We start from the raw sequence: 19,756 nt of genomic DNA, 5'->3' as shown, positions 1-19,756 counted from the left end.
CTGTAATATCACTTCTCAAGCTTTTTTTTTCTCTAAAATTAAATGTGCAAAGTCACCCTGAGTGAAACTAACAGGAACAATATACAAACACTATTCGATGTACACCAGTGTTAATTTTGACATGACTTTTTCATTTAATTTTAGTTTTAGTCACTCACCAAAGACTAGATTTAGTTAAAGTCACGTTTTAGTTTTGTAGTTTTGTTTTGTTTTAGTTAAAATTTAGTCTGTTGAAATTAGTTTTAGTTTTAGTCTTAATTTTAGTCTTGATGAAATTTGACATTTTTGTTGTACTGTAGCAAATTAGATAGAGAGATAGATAACTTTAATGTCCCAGTAGGAAATTTGTCTTGGGCAAAGTGCAAAGTGCTACATCAACATACATATACACACAAAAACAACACAACATAAAACCACAGCAGCAGAAGTGCAAAAGGATATTTGTCACGGCTGTAAAAACTCCACTGTAAGCATATCTTTAATTGTGTTTAGATATTTAAATTCAGAATGTATCATATAACTCTTGTATCATAAATATGAAAATCTATGGCTTGTTGGAAAAAAATTACATATATGAACTTCAGATTCTTTCTATAAATTCTTACAACAAATGACAGCCTGCAGGAAAAAAGCTCCAATCATAATGACCAGCAGGTGGCGGTAATGCAACCAACGGGATGCAAGCTGCCATAAAACATCACAGAAGAAGAAGAAGGAGAGCAGCACAACAACAAACAGTGCTGCTGCGGTGCTGCGTCTCTGTATCGGAGACAGAACGGAGCCAGTGAGCCCGGCGTGAGGATGGTTGTAATAACCCAGCTTGTCCGGCGGCCAGCGACAGCTTTTTCGTCACATTTTTACTTGTCAGTTCATGATTTTCAGAGATTTTGTTTTAGTTTTTATTGTCATTACTTATTAAATTTACGTTCTCATCACAAATTAGTCATGGAATAAAGGCTCGTCAACGAATAGTTTTCGTTTAAGTTTTCATTGACAAAATTAACAGTGATGTACACATTGTTCCCAATTTTTAACTTTTTTCCAGATTGTTTTTTGTCTTTTTTTAAATGTGCACTAACCTTGACTTTAATAACTTCAACTTCTTGGAACAAACTTTTCTCTTTTTCAGGTTCGTCATTCCCAGAGCATCAGAAGTATCCCACTTCACCCTGGATCCTGGTTGACAAGGACGGAGCAGTGATGACAGCTAACTGTGACTGTAAGGCTGGGCTTGGAGCCACATGCACCCACACTGCAGCTGTGCTGTTCTGTCTATAGGGTGCCGCAAGAATCCGGCAACCGAGAACTGTCACGCAGACAAAGCATACTGGCTACTTCCTGGTGGTGTGAAGGATGTTGCCCCAGCACCTGTTTCACATATTGACTTTTCATCCTCACGGACTCGCAGAAGACGTTTCTCTGAGGCTGCATTGGAGACCACAACTCCTAAGTCATCCAAAAATGTCCCGGTGCTCATGTCATTTGACGTTTCACAGCCCTCACAGAATGAGCAGCAGGCATTTTTTAATTCACTGAATGCAGTGGGTAGGAAAACGGCAATCCTTACAGTGTCTGCACCTTTCAAAGTCCAGTTTCAACCAAAAGTAAGTGAGCCACAGTTATCAAAACCATTGAATGATTTGTGGTCTGACATGTGCCGCGGTATGGACATAACATCATTGATACAGCACTGTCAGACTCATCACATCAAGAACTCCAGTAAAGGGGCCAAAGCAGTTGAAGCAGCCCGAGAAATCAGTCATAGTCCAAGTTGTGGCACAGTTTTTGTGCTGGCCGCATCACAGCATCAGTGATGAAGGCAGCCTGCCAAACCTCGTTGCAGAGGCCCTCTCTGAGCCTGATAAAAAAGATCTGCTATCCCGATCAGGCAAAGTTTCCGTCGGCTGCGAAAGAATGGGGCTGTGCTCGTGAGGCAGTTGCACACCGGGACTACGAAGATCAAGCATCACAGTTTCACATTGAACTCATAGCACGTGACTCTGGTTTGGTCATCAACCCCCTGTTTCCAGAGTTTGGTGCCACACCTGACACTGTCATCACATGCCAGTGTTGTGGGTCAGGGGTCCTCCAGATTAAATGCCCCTACGGCAGTAAAGATCCCACCCAGGGCAGCTGCCTGACCTCAGTGGGCCATGATGCAACCTACCCGCACTACCACTACCAGGTACAGACACAACTATTTGTGTGTGGTGCCACCTATGCTGACTTTTACCCCTTTCACACTGCAACTAGCGGGTCGACCTGTGTTTTCGACCCGTGTTTTCAACCCGCTAATCGCCTTTTGTGTCCTTTCCCACTGCCTGCAGACCTGCGTCTAACCGCCTGCTGGCGAGCCGCGTCGCTGCGTCTTCCCGCGCTGATAGTGTCCCGTGTTGATGACATCATCAGCACGACGGAGCAAAGCGAAAGTAAACAATGCAGCGGAACACAGTCCCCGTTAAATGTAGACGAATCTCCTCTTCCCCACGGATTCAGAGGAGCTCTCTGGTCTCGCTATCTTGCCAATACTGGGTCATGTTGATGAAGGATATCTCACGCTGTGTCCAGAAACAACAACTAGCGCGCTAACGTAGCCACGCTGCGTCGACGTCATCACGTAAGTTACCGCGTCGGCTCGCATCTGCCTTTCACACTCCCTTTCGTCCCTCCCACTAAAAGGCGATAGTAGCGACCCGCTAAAAACCCGGGTCGATTGCAGGGTTGAAAAACCCGGGTCTAATGTCGAGTGAACACTTTCACACTGCCATGAGGACCCGGGTAATTAGCGGGTTTAAACAGGTTTTTTGGCCAGTGTGAAAGGGGTATTTGTTGTGTGGACAGAGACAAAGTTTCATTATGAGCACATCTTTCCAGATGCAGCCCTCTGGGATGAAATCAAAGTCAGTGCTGCAGCATTTTTTCCACCAGGTGATTATGCTGGAGCTAACTGGGCGGTACTTCACAAGAAAAAGTGTCACTCCCTTGTCTCCCATCAAGTTCCCCCCAGAAGTAAACAACAGATTGAAGACGCCTGGTTTTCCTCCAGAATGGTGTGTATGCCCAGGAGAAGAAACACTGCCGATTGTGGGCTGTGACAGTGAAAACTGCAAAATTGAGTGGTTCCATTTCGGCTGCGTGAAAATCAAGAAAACCCCAAAGGGTAAATGGTTCTGCCCAGAATGCAGAAGCGGCAAGACAAAGAGATTTAATCGTTGTCCAGCACTAATTACAATATGTTAATATTGTAATATATCAATATAACAGTATACGGTACACTTTTTGAAAATGCTCCATCTCCATGGAAACGAAGGAATATTCTTAATTGAATGAGGGAAAACTTACCTTTTTGACAAAGCTACTGTTGAACATGCCACTTTTTGAAAATGCTCCAACTCCATTGAAACGGGTACAACCACTTTTTGAAAGTACCCTGAAACCTTCTGTCAGCTGATTGGAGAACATCCTTCCAGAGATCAGACTGGCTTTGTTGAAAACACCGTGTCCAGAGGCCGTCACCCTACTGCCAGCTGTCCAGGCTCCCTGCTGCTCGTCAAGGCTGCCCTTTGACCCCAGTGCTCTTTGACTTCGCCGTGGAACCCCTTGCTGTAGAACCCCTCACCGCGGAACCCATGAGTGTGTGTTTGTGTGTGTGTTTAAGTGTGTGTGAGTGTGTGTGTGTTCTGTTGCTAAAACCGCTGATGAAGGGGTCAATATGGTGTTTCAAATGAACTGGTTTCCTTGTTAACCAGTGACTGACTTCCTGTAGCACTTCCTGCTGCTGCTGCTAGTAGCCGCAGATGTTGAAATCAGACTCATAAATGGTCTGACAGCTTTTTGTCTGGTTTTTAACATCTATCAGCAACAAGGGACGTGAAAGAACCCCAGTTGCCAATTAACAGGGAAACCAGTTATTCCAAAACACTGGCTCCTCTCCGGTTTCTACACACTTTCTCCTCCGCTAGTTAGCTGCTGTGTTCAGGTGACTGGAGCGAGGTAAAGAAAACTGAAACTCGGTCGTTCACATGAAGGCAGCAGTGGCAGCTGGACTCAGGAGACACTCAGGAGACACGTGAAGGAAGCATTGAACGATGTTCTCTTCCTCACGCCTTGATGTTGCTGAACCACTGTGGAACAATCTCAGACTACAAATTTCAATTTTTTTAAGAGCAAGTTATTCCCCAGTAATGACAAGGCACCACATCTGGACTTTAACCATTTTAATACCACAAATTTACTAATCTGGGGGTTACAATTACTAAAAAGCACAAAAACGTGATAAAGAAAACGTCACCGTTTCATGAAACCAGGCAAGGCGGCTGGTGTCACAGTGGTCATCCTCATCAGTGTCTTTCGTCGGGCGTGTCAATTCTGTCCCGATGGTTATTTTACCCAGATGTTCATACCTCTTCCAAACATTGGCCATTTTTATTCCGCACGCCTTTCTTCAGCAGGTTGGACTCAATCCTAACCTCTTTCATTCGGCAGGGCAAGAAGCCACGCTCAAGTAAGACACACCTTCAAAACTGTGAGCCTTTAAGTACGGAGAGAATTTCAGCTGCTCTTGAAGTTTATAATGGGTGTGTACTGGGAAAGGCTCTGGATTTATACCAAAACAAAATTCTCTCTCTCATCCTCGAGGCCACATTTCTGACTCAATTTTCCCAAATTGTACCTCAAAACTTAGGGATTTTTGTTGTGACACTCACAATCAAGTCATTTTGTCTCTATCTCAAACGGTTCTCTCTCCAGGTGTATTTGTTTGAGGAGAGTGCAGAATTTTCTCACTCTACATAGTGAAGACGCCATCTGTCGGGCTGTCCGAATGTCCAGATAGCAAAAAAGAAGGGCACTAGAAATTTCCCACAATGCATCTCAAAAAGTCGTGAACATCGATGAACCCCAGACGGCTCAATATTACCCATCGAGCATTGCGAATCCATGTATGTATGAATGTATGAATTGAATTTCTTCAGTGATGAGAAAGATGATGTTCAGTATGTGGTATTAGCTGGTATTAGTGATTCTTGGGGTGATAACCGCTGCAGTATGTCCAGTTAGAACATAATATAGTCCTCAGAAGCAATGACCAGGCCAGTTTGTCTTTCAGGTGTTTATTAATCAAGATACACGTAGCGTGTGTGGTTTCTGAAATGCAGATATGAAGATACAAAGAAATCAATAGCAGTTTCACATATACAGTAGCTGACTCATTTGTGCACAATAATTAACTGAGGATACAAAGATACAGGCATAAATTTAACTATTTCCACGAGCAAGAATCTCTGTGCACAAACAAATATATACAATCAAAAATATCCTCACAGATATGCACTTACTTGCTAATGCACGCACACATCTTCAACTGCAGGGAGAAACTCCAAACATTTCCATCTGAGATGCAACTGGTCCAAAATAATCCAACATAATCCAACATAATCTGCTCTGACACGTGTTCCTGTCTCGTTACCAAGGAAACCAACTCAGCCTCAGTTACCACAATAAACAATGGCACATTCAAAAAAAGGCTTTCTTTTCCATCCACTTGGGATCTCAAGTGAGTTCTTCACACCATCCAATCAGGCCAGATGTCAGTTCACCCTCAGTTCAACACCTGCAGTGAACTCACCACACTTCTGTGCAGCGAGAACACTTTGTTTTGATAATGTCTGCATCTCAATCATTACAAAGCTTTACTGATTAAACAGTCTGCATGCATGGGATTATATATGAGCAGGGTTACAAAATGATATTTGATTAAATGAGCTGACATGATAGTTGTAAACATAAAAGTAATGAATAAAAAATCAAAAGTAAAATGAAATAAAAATGAAAATCTATTGAATTTTCCACTGTGAGTTTAATTAACTGAAAAACAATCACACATTCATTTGACTGATTCTGACACTAGAAATCATAACTGACAATAAAAATACCAACAAGTTAACGTGCAGTGACTATAAATGTTATGATGCTTGCTCAGGAAAATAATAATGTGATGAAACCTCTACCTCTCTCGTTACATTACACTGATTCAGCCAAGAGAAGGCAGAGCAACACTCCTTCCCTTTCAGTTTTTCATCAGTAATCTCCTCATTCACCCCTCAGCAGGGAGTCCAGCTCAGAACCTGTAGAGCCATTCGGCTGCTCTCTGGGTATGATAGGTAGAAACACCAACTGGCTCAGCTCTGGGTCTGCTAGTGGTAAGAACTGTGTAATTATGTTCCAGGATATTTTAATCACATCACATATACTGAACTTATAGAAAACATTTAACAAAAGCATGATCTCTGTCTCTACACACTTTTCACAATCCAGAAAACCTACATGTGATGGTATTTATTCATCCATGAAAAACAGACATTTAGCTGAAAACTACAAAGTTAATATGAAACATATATGGAAATATAATTGAACACATCCTTTCCTAATATATCATATATTTACTTTCACTTGTTTTAAACTTAAAGCTCGTGTCCGGAGTTTCCGTTCGTTTCCAATGTAGGTATCATTTTTCAACAAAGTTTAAATGTGTCAGTCTGGTTCGATACTACAATATAATATTAGCATAAAGCAATATAAAAATGTATTTATGAGCCCCGCCTTCGTCTCATCGACCCCCATGTTATCCGAAAAAGCGCCGGTCAGCTTCAGCTAATAGATTTCGAGCTTCCGCATTCTCGTGTTGTCAATCAAAGTGTGGAGCAGCCAGAGAGCACGGCCGCTCGCGCAGGCAGAGTTGAGTTAGCTCCGCAGCAGCCGCCGCGCTTACCTCGGATATATCCACTGTCTGCTGAACATCCACCGCAAACAGCTAAACATGTAGGATGCTGTAGGACTCAGAGGCTCTCATTTTCACCCGACAAATAATTCGCGTGCACAATTAAAGGGGCGTGGCTTGGTCGCTCATGAAAGTAGAGGGAGGGCGGAACCTCGAGACATTGGATTAAAAAAAAAAACCCTCTCTCTTTCAAAACTCCGGACACGAGCTTTAATGCCTTCAACTACACTGAATGAAGAGAATGTGAAAGTGGAAACTATCAAGAGTAAATAATATGAGATTTATAATAACGATGCATATAAAACATGAAGATCTATTGTTGGAATTAATGTAGCTTCTTTAAAAACTTTTACATTTCTTTTCCATTAGAGCAAACAAGAAAGATATGTCATCAGGACAGCAAGGGATCCAGAAGGTCTAGAAGGACCAGTAGGTCCAGAAGATCCAGAGGGTCTAGAAGTTCAGAAGGACCAAGCAATCCAGAAGGCCAAGATGGTCCAGGAGGTCAAAAGGAAAAAAAAGGTTCAGAAGATAAAGAATGTCAAGAAGGTTCTGAAAGTTAAAAAGGTCCAGAGGATCTAGAGGAACCAGAAAGTCCAGAAGGACCTTTGGTTCATGAATCACTGAGTCCCTGTTTTCACTCCAACAGTCGTCAACAGGTTCAACAGATCAACAGATTCCTGTTGAAAAGAACATAAAACAATGAATACAGACAAGAACCTTCAACGAACCTGGTTCAGAACCTAAGGTGGTCAGTAGAACCTTGTTAGAGAACCTAAGGTGGTCAGTAGAACCTTGTTTAGAACCTAAGGTGATCAGTAGAACCTTGTTAGAGAACCTGAGGTGATCAGTAGAACCTTGTTAAAGAAACTAAGTAGATCAGTGGAACATTTTTCAGAAGCTAAGGTGATAATTCGAACCTTGTTAAAGAAGCTGAGGTCATTAGTAGAACGTTGTTAATAAAGTAAGGCTATCAGTAGAACCCTGTTAACATACACCACAGTTCCAGGTAGAACTCAGATCAAACACCTCCAGATGCAAAGTTTCAGGAAAGTTTCAGTCACTGTGAAGTAAAACTTCAGAGAATCAAGTTTCAAACTGAGGCAGGAAGCTAAAGATCACCAGGATAAGTTAGCATTAGCTTCACTCAGTAGAGGAAGAAAACTGATACCAGTCTGAAAGTGTTTGTGGACTCTAACCTCACAGTTAGCCATCAGCTTCCATGATAGCTTCCAGGCTAATTACACTAGCTTCAAAGAAGACAGCTTTAGCTTCCTCCACCTCTGGAAAGCAGATAAAGTTAAAAAAAAAAAAGAGTACAGTTTTCTCTTTTGGATTTAAAATCAAAATAATTCTCCTTATATCTTAACAAAATATCAGTTTCAAAGCAGGACTCTGGATGAACCTGTTTTGCCTCAGAACAAAGTCCTTTAGCTTCAGAACTAACTCTTCGAGCTTCCTGCCTCAATTCGTCACGAGTTTGCATTTTTTTCCCCAAACATTTCCTCCAGCTTTCCATCTCTTCCAGCTCACTTTAGTCTGCTCTGATTTCCTTTCTCTACCCTCCTTCTCTAACTCAAAAATTTCATTTAAAATCAACACAGGTCTTCGATGGAACTCATCTTTCTCCTCTTCATATAATGATAATAATGAATTGGTTTTATATAGCGCTTTATTGGACACTCAAAGACGCTTCACATTACATTATTCATTCTCTCCATACTGGGTGGTGGTAAGCTGCTGCTGTAGCCACAGCTGCCCGGGGTAGACTGACGGAAGCAAGGCTGCTAATCTGCACCATCGGCCCCTCAAACCACCACCAACCATTCACTCTCACAACTTTCATACTTAGGCAAGGTGGGTGAAGTGTCTTGCTCAGGGACACAACGACAGTTGTACACTTGCGGGAGCAGGGATCGAACCACCAACTTCCGGTTATGAGACAAGCCGCACTACCATCTGAACTACTGTCGCCCCACAATATCTATAGAACATCAGGAACACTTAAAACCTACCTGAACACTCACCACTACTCTTTTTCCCTTCTTCCACCAGGATGTGACTCCTTTGATTCCCTTCATTTTATTCCACACATAGGCTGTCACTGACTGGCTTCCTTCTTCCACTCGACGTTTCATCTCCTCCAGCTTCTGGACCTTCTCCTGGTCTCCTCTCTCATTCATTTTCTCGATCAGGAAGTCATAGTGGACGTAGGTGGACACTGAGTTGACGTTAAGGGCGATTTCCTCCAGACTGAGCACATGTTGGTAGGCTTCATCCAGCCTCTTCGACTTCTCCTCCTCCATCTTCTTCTCCTCGTCTTTCAGACTGTCCAGCAGGGTTTTTTCTTCATCCCCAGCTGACTTGTACTTCTCATGGTCCTCTTTCATCTTTTCGTTGGTATATTCAACTTTCCTTGTCTTCGTGATGTATCTCCATTTGTCTTTGACGTGAGAAGATACAGGACACCTCCCACTGCAAACAGTACAGCGGCCTTTTTTCATCACTTCACACCATCCTGCAGTCCAGGCTATAGAGCATCCAGGATAATGACAGTTCTCCTCGCAGGAGGTGCAACAGACAGCTCCTGAATACAGAAAAAGGAACCAGCCTGAAGGAATCTCCTCTTTTTCTTTGTACGGCTCGTCCACTCTCTCTGTGAAGTTCTCGTTCTTCTCTGCCCCTTCTTGGCATTTTCTCACAGCTTCCTGCTTCTGCTGGATCAATGTTCTCTTCAGCTCTATCAGATGGATCCTCTCCTGCAGGTTTTGGATGCAGGCTGCCAGACGAACACGTTCATTCAGGACTTTGACAGTTTCATCCAGCTTCTGAGGAGTTACTTCATCTAAGAAGGCAGTGAACTGGTCCATCCCTCTCTTGGTAATTGTCCATGCATGTTCCAAACTGAATTCTTCTTCCTTTGTTCTCTCTGTTTTCTGCTGGTTGTTAAACAGGAAGTGTCTCAGCTGGATTTTCTTGTTTCTCACGCATTTGATTTTGGCTCCTTCAAGAGCCTTCAGAGCATTTTCAGGTGTGTTTCCATCTGAGTGAGTCATCAGAGCCACAATGTTTCTCTCCATGTCTTTTCCAAACAGAGACATCACTGAGTTGAAGGCATACAGCAACTCGTCTTTCAGACGATTCTCACTTGACTTCACCACCAGACCCACAGCATGAACGCTGCGCACGCCGTCCACTGCTCGAAACACGTCCAGCAGTCTTTCACTGATCATGGCGTCACGTTCAATCCCTCTGGTGTCTCCAAATCCAGGAGTATCAATGATGGTCAGAGAGAAGGGTGGAGCGTTACCTTCATAACCAAAGATCTGGTACACCATAACATCTGAGGTCTGACTCTCAGTCTGATTAGAGTTCTCCTCCTCCTTCACCAGCTGGAACCAGACTTCATCCTTCCAGGTCACTCCCATCATGTGGTTGAACAGAGCATTGATCAGTGAAGACTTTCCAGTTCCTGTTTCACCAACCAGCAGGACGGTTTTATTGGGCCTGTTCAGGTTTTTCTCTCCAACAGTCATTCTGGTCACAGTGCCAATCTTCTCCTTCTTGAGATTCAACTGGTAGATTTTGGGATGTCCTTCTGAGATCGTATCACTTCTGGAGACCAGGTCTTCATATTTGGATGAGATGTTACTGATGGTACAAAAATTAAAAAATAGAAAATTAAAACCCAAACTGTCACTGAGATTTAATTTACCATGATGCATGTGAAATGAACAAAAAGTAATAAATGGAGGCCCTGCAGCAGAATCAAGCCGAAGAACAGTCATTAAGAGCTGAGAGGAAAACGACGGCTCCAGGTGAGTTACCACTCTGTAACTGCAGTTATTAAGACAAGTTTGGCCTTTAAATTGTTTTATTTGCGTTGTTCTAACGATCAGGTCCAGATGTGCGAAGAGTCCTTCAAGCAGTACAATCAGTGATGATTAGCATTAGCTTCAGTAGTTAAAGAGCATTTCTGTTCTGTCTGTTGTCAGCAGCTCAGAGGAGTTTTAAATGCTGAGATCAAATTTCAGATCCTCGGTTGAACATCCATTCGTGCAAATAACAAACCCAGGAAGAGTAATAAGAATTTACCAATTAAATGAATAGCCCCTATTCAGTGATTAGCATTTCTGTTCCATTAGAGGATCCAGGTTCTCCACAGCGTTCTCCACATTAACCACTCATTAATCCACCTTTCTGCTCTAAACCAAACTCCAAGATAAAGAACACAGGAAGTTCTGCTCCAAACTAAAATCTAAATGAATGAAGAACACTGAGAAATTTCCACGCTAAGCGTCTAAGCAGGAAACAATGGACACTGAGTGATCAGAGTGATGTGTGTTTATATTGTCACTTAATATTCTTAGTTTCACCAAGTTACACATCCACAGAGCCCTTCCAGGTTTGAGTTACAGCAGCAGTGTTGCTTTACCCCTCATGCACACTGGATGCGGTCCGGCTGCAGTCCACTATAGAGTATTTGCAGCTGACGTCACACACCCGGCCTCGCAATGCACGTCGGGTAGTCACCGCCATGTTGGAGTGAAAACAAACATTCAGGCGGATGACGCTCTTTCACTATTCTCGAGGATTATGTGGCTAATTTTGGTCAGAGGAGCGTGAATAGATGGAAAATGACCACAAAACGGTAAGGACATAAAACATGTTGTGTTTGGTGTGAATAGCTCTGAGATTTGATGAAGAATTGTGAGAGAAACATGATCTGAGGTGCTGGCTGTGAAATGTGAAGATTGATTTTGGGTTTGTTTTGCTGCTGACGGGAGCTGGTCAGCTGAGAAAATATTCTGCCTGGTGTCAGCCTAACGTGTAGATTTTCCAGTTTCATATGAAACCAAATATGTGGCGGTGGAGCAGACGGATCTTACATTGTGTCGCGTTTTGTGTTGGGAGGTGCGGGGAGGGGGGCGTGTCGAATCGTTGCAGCTGGATTTTAAAGTTGTTATAAAACAAACACTCGGCTGTCAAAGTGCAGTTAGAGCGTTCAGTTAGTGAGATTAAGGCTTCTGGTTTGAGACACAATTGAAAGAAATCCTCCTCACAGCATTTTAGTCACTTTTACACTCGTTGAAGTGGAGCAGACAGCTGCTGGACCTGGTAGGATCCGTCGGGCCGAACAGGTTAAATGACTTCCGTGATGAACAAGAACATTTTGGCCTGGAGTTTAACTCTGACATGTAAGTCAGCAGATCTGCGCACCTTAGACTTTACAAGAAAGTTGTCCGTGTTGTCTCAGTGCTCCACAAAGCTGGAAACAAAAATACTTGTATGAATCCAGGCTCTTGAACGGCTTCATCGCTGCTTTTGTGTATGCAGATGAACAGTCGATGAGAGAACAATAAATGTCGGCGTACTCCAGATCGGGGAGTTCTTGAGTCTCAGCTGTGCATGGCTGGAGCAGGCGGCTGGCAGTAAGTATGGGTCATGCTGCAAGCCTGAAATCCGTATTTTCTCCCGGTATCAGTCTTTGTGTGTAACGTTAAGATTGTCCACTTGATCTGACAACACAACAACATCCCTACTCTCCTTATCAGTCGACATTTTCAACATTAAAGAACACCGAACGTGTGCTACTGTATGGAATGAAACCGCGTATCACTGCTTGTTTTCACTCCAATATGGCGGCGGTCCTCCAGTTGCCAACTCCCGGGTCACGTGACTGCAAATACTCTATACTGCAGCACTGTGATTCACACCGCCTGCGGTGTTTCTGCAGTCCGCTGGAGGAGGTTGCCAGATCTGTCGCTGTCCCTCGTTAACAATTTGAAACCCGTTTAACTCAACAGAAAGCAGCCCAAACCGCCATCTCGGATGAAAATGCAGGTTAAAACCGTATTTGTATAATAAAAAAACACGTCATAAAGACATAATCATTTCATCAACCCGTCTGACGTGTTCAATAAAGAAGCTTGATTTGGCAGAAACCTGCCCAATCTGGCAACACGGAGCTGCTCCGGTCACAGAGCTGTTTTGAGCCATTTTGGAGTCGTTTGACTTTCCTGCAGCAACGAAGTACAAAAGCGTTCATTCTTCTAAAGCGTATATGACTACATCACGTTGTTTGTTCTGTATTGTACCAGAAGAAGTAAATAACAGAAGATTAAGACAAAAACACGACAGATTTTATCTTGAAATCACTTATTTTGTAACAACTATCGTGTTTCCTTCCAGCGCCCAACTTGCTTCTGTCTGGATTGACGCAGTAGCGCTGCGGCATGCAGAAAAATAGGATCCCTACGGAAAGAGACCGGAGCTCCACAGAGGCTCCGGAGCTGGACCGCGGCCGGTGTGCACCACAGCATGGATTTTAATGACTACAGATTAGCTGCGGTGTCCGTTCCGCAGCCAGAACGCATCCAGTGTGCATCAGGGGTTAGTCTGGGATGATGTTTGAAGACTTCCTGTCTGGACAGTAGTTTCCTACATGGTGAAGAGGAAGCTGCTTTGCAGGGTTTGTGATTGGGAGTCATGAACAGGTCCTCATGAATCACTGTACTTCCTGAAGCCACTCGATGGCGCTCTTGACTTTAAGCTGGAGGCTGAAAAACTGGGATGAAGTGTGTTTTAAAACATTTCTTGTCAAACAGTCAGCACCATCCAGTGGCTTCAGAAAGTAACTACAGCTGTTCGTGCAGCTTTTCTGCTCATCTCTAGTGATTGGTCTGATTTCTCCAGACTCCTTCCTGTGAACACATTGATCACCAGTGGAACCCTGAGCTGAATGACTGAGTTGACAACAGGCTCTAACAGGATTCACAGCACCACTACCAAGGATGACACATGTCCGGTCAGTCAGCCAGGAAACAGATATTCAGGACTGGTTGATCCCTCTTCAGGGTTTAGGTCTCATGTTTGTTGTGTTCATTGGTCAGGATACTCACGATGCCATGGTGCTGAGGTGATGTCCTGAAGCTTCACTGCAGTCAGGCTGCTGTAAATATACAGAAGAAAGATGGCGTCAGATGACTAATTAAGGTTGTAGATTGAGTAGAGCATTGTGGGGACACATGTTGGAACCCTGAAAGATCCGTAAACAGTTTGAGCAGAAAGATGGAATAAATTAACAACACAGCAAGAAAAAAAAAAAAAGAACCTTTCACAAAACGCTGTGTGATCTTTGTTTTTGTTTTGTTTTTTTCCAAATAACTCCAGCATAGAAAGTGCTGGGTACCTTTCTTGGAAACATAAGGTTGTGTTTGAACTTGGGTGTCACTGAATTTTAGGTCCCATTTTACGGCCAGGGGGTCCCCTGTTTGTCCATCATTTTGACTTCCTGTCTGTCCTTTTCTTTCAGTCACTGTCTGTCCTTCACTTTGACTCCATCTGTCCCTCGCTTTGACTTCCTGTCTCTTCCTCATATTGGCTCCTGTTCTGTCCATCACGTTGACTCTCTGTCTGCCCACTTTGCTTCCGTGTCTCTTCCTCACTTTGTCTCCCTGTCTCAAGCTCTTTATGTCCTTGCAATTGGCATTCATGGAATTATGTCAGATATCATGATTTATAGTCATGTACAGTACCAGCTTTCTATTTACAAAAGATATAAAGCATCTCTTAAGGTTTTTGTCTTACAGAATGAAGACTTTTAAAAACTGATTTTCCTTCTTGATCTCCGGCCAACTTGTTCCTCTCATACTCCTCTTTCATCTCTTCCTTCGTAAATGGAACTGTCTTTGTCTCAGTGACATATCTCCATCTGTCTTTGACATGAGACGATACAGGACACTTCCCTCTGCAAACAGTACAGCGGCCTTTTTTCATCACCTCACACATTCCTACAGTCCAGGACACAGAGCATGGATAGTGACAGTTCTCCTCACAGGAAGTGCAGCAGACAGCTCCTGAATACGTGAAGAAGCTCCAGCCTCCAGTAGATAACTCTTTTCTTTTTTTGTATGACACCTCTACATGACCGCTGTATTTCTGATTCTCTGTCATCATTTCATTACATTCTCTCACAGCTTCCTGTTTCTGCTGAATCTCTCTGCTCTTCTTCTCTATCAGATGGATCCTCTCCTGCAGGTTTTTGATGCAGGCTGCCAGACGAACACGTTCATTCAGGACTCTGATAGTTTCATTCATTACCTGAGGAGTTACTTCATCTAAGAAGGCAGTGAACTGGTTCATCCCTCTCTTGGTGATTTTCCATGCATGTTCCAAAATGAATTCTTCTTCCTCTGTTCTCTCCTTTTTCTGCAGGTTGTTAAACAGGAAGTGAGTCGGCTGGTTCATCTTGTTAACTGCACATTTGATTTTGGCTCCTTCAAGAGCCTTCAGAGCATTTTGAGGTGTGAGTCCATCTGACTGAGTCATCAGAGCCACAATGTTTCTCTCCATGTCTTTTCCAAACAGAGACATCACTGAGTTGAAGGCGTACAACAGTCGGTCACTCAGATGATTGTCACTTGACTTCATCACCAGACCCACAGCATGAACACTGAGCACGCCGCCCTCTGCTCCAAACAGGTCCAGCAGTCTTTCACTGATCATGGCGTCACGTTCAATCACTCTGGTGTCTCCAAATCCAGGAGTATCAATGATGGTCAGAGAGTAGGGTGGAGCGTTACCTTCATAACCAAAGATCTGGTACACCACAACATCTGAGGTCTGACTCTCAGTCTGATTAGAGTTCTCCTCCTCCTCCACCAGCTGGAACCAGACTTCATCCTCCCAGGTCACTCCCATCATGTGGTTGAACAGAACATTGACCAGTGAAGACTTTCCAGTTCTTATTTCACCAACCAGCAGGACGGTTTTATTGGGCCTGTCCTGGTTTTTCTCTCCAACAGTCATTCTGGTCACAGTGCCAATCTTCTCCTCTGTGGGTTTCAACTGGTAGATTTTGGGACGTCCTTCTGAGATCAGGATGCTTCTGGAGAGCAGGTCTTGGTATTTGGATGAGACGTTACTGATGCTACAAAAAATAAAAAATAGAAAATTAAAACCCAAACTGTCACTGAGATTTAATTTACCATGATGCATGTGGAATGAGCAACAAGTAATAAACTGGCAAGAACCAGACCTACAACGACCCACAAGACCGACAATGTCTACAAGAAGGAAAACACCATCTAAACCCACAGGAAGAGTCCCACCTACCCTACTCTGCTCTACCCTACTCTGCCCCACTCCACTCCTCTCCACTTGGTTTGGTTGTGTTTCCACCCGCCTTGTTTGTCTCCATGGAAACCGTTCTCAGTGGGCGGGGAAATCAGGAGGAGGAAAACAGTCTGCAGCTCAGCGGAAGGAAACAAGCTAAGTGGAGGACATGGAGGCTGTCTGTTTGTTTTTGTCGTGAAAAGGTGGAAAGAAAAGAGTCATAAAATGTTACAAACAGCGGGAGATAAAGTGAAAGAAAAGTACTGAAGAGTCTGGGAGGCCCTGCAGCAGAACCAAGTGAAGAAGAGTCATTAAGAGCTGAGAGGAGACGACGGCTCCAGGTGAGTTACCACTCTGTAACTGGAGTTATTAAGAGAAGTTTGTGCTTTAAATTGTTTTATTTGCATTGTTCTAACGATCAGGTCGTGATGTGCGAAGAGTCCTTCAAGCAGTCCAGTCAGTGGTGATTAGCATTACCTTCAGTAGTTAAAGAGCATTTCTGTTCTGTCTGCTGTCAGCAGCTCAGAGGAGTTTTAAATGGCGAGATCAAATTTCAGATCCTCGGTTGAACATCCATTAATGCAAATAACAAACCCAGGAAGAGTAATAAGAATTTAACAATTCAATTAATAGCCCCTATTCAGTGATTAGCATTTCTGTTCCATTAGAGGATCCAGGTTCTCCACAGCGTTCTCCACATTAACCACTCATTAATCCACCTTTCTGCTCTAAACCAAACTCTAAGATAAAGAACACAGGAAGTTCTGCTCCAAACTAAAATCTAAATGAATGAAGAACACTGAGAAATTTCCACGCTAAACATCCAAGCAGGAAACAATGGACACTGAGTGATCAGAGTGATGTGTGTTTATATTGTCAATTTAATTAATGTCACTATTAATATCCAGTGTTGGGCAAGTTACTTTAAAAAAGTAATTAGTTAGAATTACAAATTACTTCTCCCAAAAAGTAATTGAGTTAGTAACTCAGTTACCTCATTGAAAAAGTAATTAGTTACTCAGCAAAGTAACTGACGTTATTTTTCATGTTCTACACATTACCACATTCTATAACATCTATAACATCACAGATGTTTATATCAACTGATTGAAGAATAAAAATACTTTATACAGTATTTTAGAACATTCAGTATTTATTTGAACTAAACTGCAGCCTGTTAAGAAAACACAAACGTAAACTTCTGGCCATTAAGTATTGCAAATCTCTGTAACTGTACATTAAGCCTACTGTGTGCCAGAGTACTGCAGTCAGTGTTCAGCTCGGCTCTGGTCGCCTGCTGGTTGCTCGTTTTAACTGAGCGGCTCCTCTCCCTCCTGCTGCATTTGGGCTCTGGGTCGGGTTAGCAGCAGCAGCAGCAGCAGCAGCAGCAGGTGTCATGCTAGCATGTGGCAGACGTGGATAAAGTCTTCCAGTGACACTTCCAGTTTCAGAACGCTACCTTTCTATGTCCTGGGATCGAGCTTCACGCCATTGTCTCTGTCTTGTTGTGTTTACCGGTCAGAGCGTGCAGCGAGTGAGACACGTGAGCAGGGCATGCCCGCCCACCAGCCAATCATCATCGCGTCTTCATCACCCCCCTCTCCCCCGTCCTCCCCCCTCTCTTGCAGCTGATGTGTGCGGCAGAAGCGGACACTCGCGCTTCATTCAGTCTAATTGTAGTAACGCGCCACTTCATATTCTTAGTAACGGTAACGGCGTTGCAACGATGGGAAAAGTAACTAATTAGATGATTCGTTACTGAAAAAAATAACGCCGTTACTAACGCCGTTTATTCTAACGCCGTTATTCCCAACACTGTTAATATCACTTGTTTCACCAGGTTACACATCCACAGAGCCCTTCCAGGTTTGAGTTACAGCAGCAGTGTTGCTTTACCCCTCATGCACACTGGATGTGGTCCGGTACACCGCAGGGAAACATCCTGATGGGAAATGTGAACACTGAATCCTCAGAGTCAGTGAGTCATGTCATCATGAAATGTCCAGCATCGTCAGAACAGAGGAAAACATTGTTTGTAAATTTGGAAAAGTTGGGATTAAAAACATTTTCACTTGCAACAATAGAGGGATTGAGTGAGAGGGAGATAGCACGGGCAGTAGTTCACTTTCTTTTGAGAACGGGTCTGAACAGCAGGATTTGGGCCCCAGAAGATGAAGCTGTAATAGCACAAATCACCTGTGTGTGGCAGCACTGCACCGAGTTGTGCTTAGTCTGCTGCAAGAAGGAGAAGGAGAAGAAGAAGAAGAAGAAGAAGTGGGGAGGGGCTGCTGCACCACTGTTTCTCATGCATGAAGCGCTGCGTGCGTACACACACACTCACTCACTCGCGCACATTACTCTCTTCTTTCTTTTTTTTTTTTTGCGCAAACTTTTTTTTCCCCCTGCACCTCGTGGTCTACCTGATCGACTGGTTGAGCTCTGCTGTTCTAATGCTTATATGACTACATCACGTTGTTTGTTCTGTTTTCTTACAGAAGTAAAAAAAATAGAATATTAAGGCAAAAACACGACACAAATTTTATTTTGAAATCACTTATTTTGGAACAACTATCGCGTTTCCTTCTGGCGCCCGACTTGCTTCTGTCTGAATTGATGCGGTAGGGCTGTGGCATGCGGAAAAATAAGATCCTTGCAGAAATATTACGGAGCTCGCAAGGGCTCCGGAGCCGGACCGGAGCCGGACCGCGGCCGGTGTGCACCACAGCATTGATTTTAATGACTACAGATTAGCTGCAGTGTCCGCTCCGCAGCCGTACTGCATCCAGTGTGCATCAGGGGTTAGTCTGGGATGATGTTTGAAGACTTCCTGTCTGGACAGTAGTTTCCTACATGGTGAAGAGGAAGCTGCTTTGCAGGGTTTGTGATTGGGAGTCATGAACAGGTCCTCATGAATCACTGTACTTCCTGAAGCCACTAGATGGCGCTCTTGGCTTTAAGCTGGAGGCTGAAAAACTGGGATGAAGTGTGTTCTCAATCATTTCTTGTCAAACAGTCAGCACCATCCAGTGGCTTCAGAAAGTAACTACAGCTGTTCGTGCAGCTTTTCTGCCCATCTCTAGTGATTGGTCTGATTTCTCCAGACTCCTTCCTGTGAACACATTGATCACCAGTGGAACCCTGAGCTGAATGACTGAGTTGATAACAGGCTCTAACAGGATTCACAGCACCACTACCAAGGATGACACATGTCTGGGTCAGTCAGCCAGGAAACAGATATTCAGGACTGGTTGATCCCTCTTCAGGGTTTAGGTCTCATGTTTGTTGTGTTCATTGGTCAGGATACTCACGATGCCATGGTGTTGAGGTGATGTCCTGATGCTTCACTGCAGTCACACTGCTGTAAACATACGGAAGAAAGACGGCATCAGATGAGTAATGGAGGTTGTAGATTGAGCAGAGCATTGTGGGGACACATGTTGGAACCCTGAAAGATCCGTAAACAGTTTGAGCAGAAATATGGAATAAATTAACAACACAAAAAAAAACATTCACAAAACACAATGTGATCTTTGTTTTTTCCAACAGTTCTTGCATAGAAAGTGCTGTGTACCTTTCTTGGAAACATAAGGTTGTGTTTGACCTTGAGTGTCACTGAATTTTAGGAGTGACTGATGTGGCTCTGTCATCTGTCCTCTGACCACATCGTCTCTCAGGCATATGTCCCTACTCCAAACATCCTAAAAGGTAAAGTCACAGTGTCACTCAGTGCTACTGGACTGAAACTACTAGATGTAAGAAACTCATGTTTTCCACTTTTTTATGAAATCTTTAGAACGGTCTCTGTTCTATGATCCTCTATCTCAGGTCTCTGTCTGTTCCTGTCTGTCCTCCACTTTGACT

General features: G+C 43.6%; 1 protein-coding gene across 6 annotated transcripts in view; it reads right to left on the bottom strand.

The window, feature by feature from the left end:
- LOC115383790 (uncharacterized) overlaps positions 1-19,250 on the bottom strand; it is a 161,572-nt gene extending 142,322 nt beyond the window's left edge. For 4 of the 6 annotated variants that reach the window (XM_030085981.1, XM_030085979.1, XM_030085978.1 and 1 more), the window contains exons 1-3: positions 19,204-19,250; positions 14,882-15,710; positions 13,681-13,730 (exon numbers count right to left, since the gene is read on the bottom strand). In XM_030085981.1, coding sequence (XP_029941841.1) covers positions 13,681-13,730; positions 14,882-15,710; positions 19,204-19,211 — 887 coding nt within the window. In that variant the 5' untranslated portion in view covers positions 19,212-19,250. The remainder of the gene's footprint in view (positions 1-13,680; positions 13,731-14,881; positions 15,711-19,203) is intronic. The other 2 variants (XM_030085980.1, XM_030085977.1) reach the window with 2 other exon arrangements.
- Positions 19,251-19,756: the final 506 nt, after the last annotated feature.

This window comes from Salarias fasciatus, assembly GCF_902148845.1.
Source record: "Salarias fasciatus chromosome 23 unlocalized genomic scaffold, fSalaFa1.1 super_scaffold_20, whole genome shotgun sequence".
In the NCBI taxonomy this organism is placed as follows: Eukaryota; Metazoa; Chordata; class Actinopteri; order Blenniiformes; family Blenniidae; genus Salarias; species Salarias fasciatus.
The sequence above is the reverse complement of the archived record's forward strand: the minus strand, read 5'-3'. Positions and strand labels throughout refer to the sequence as shown.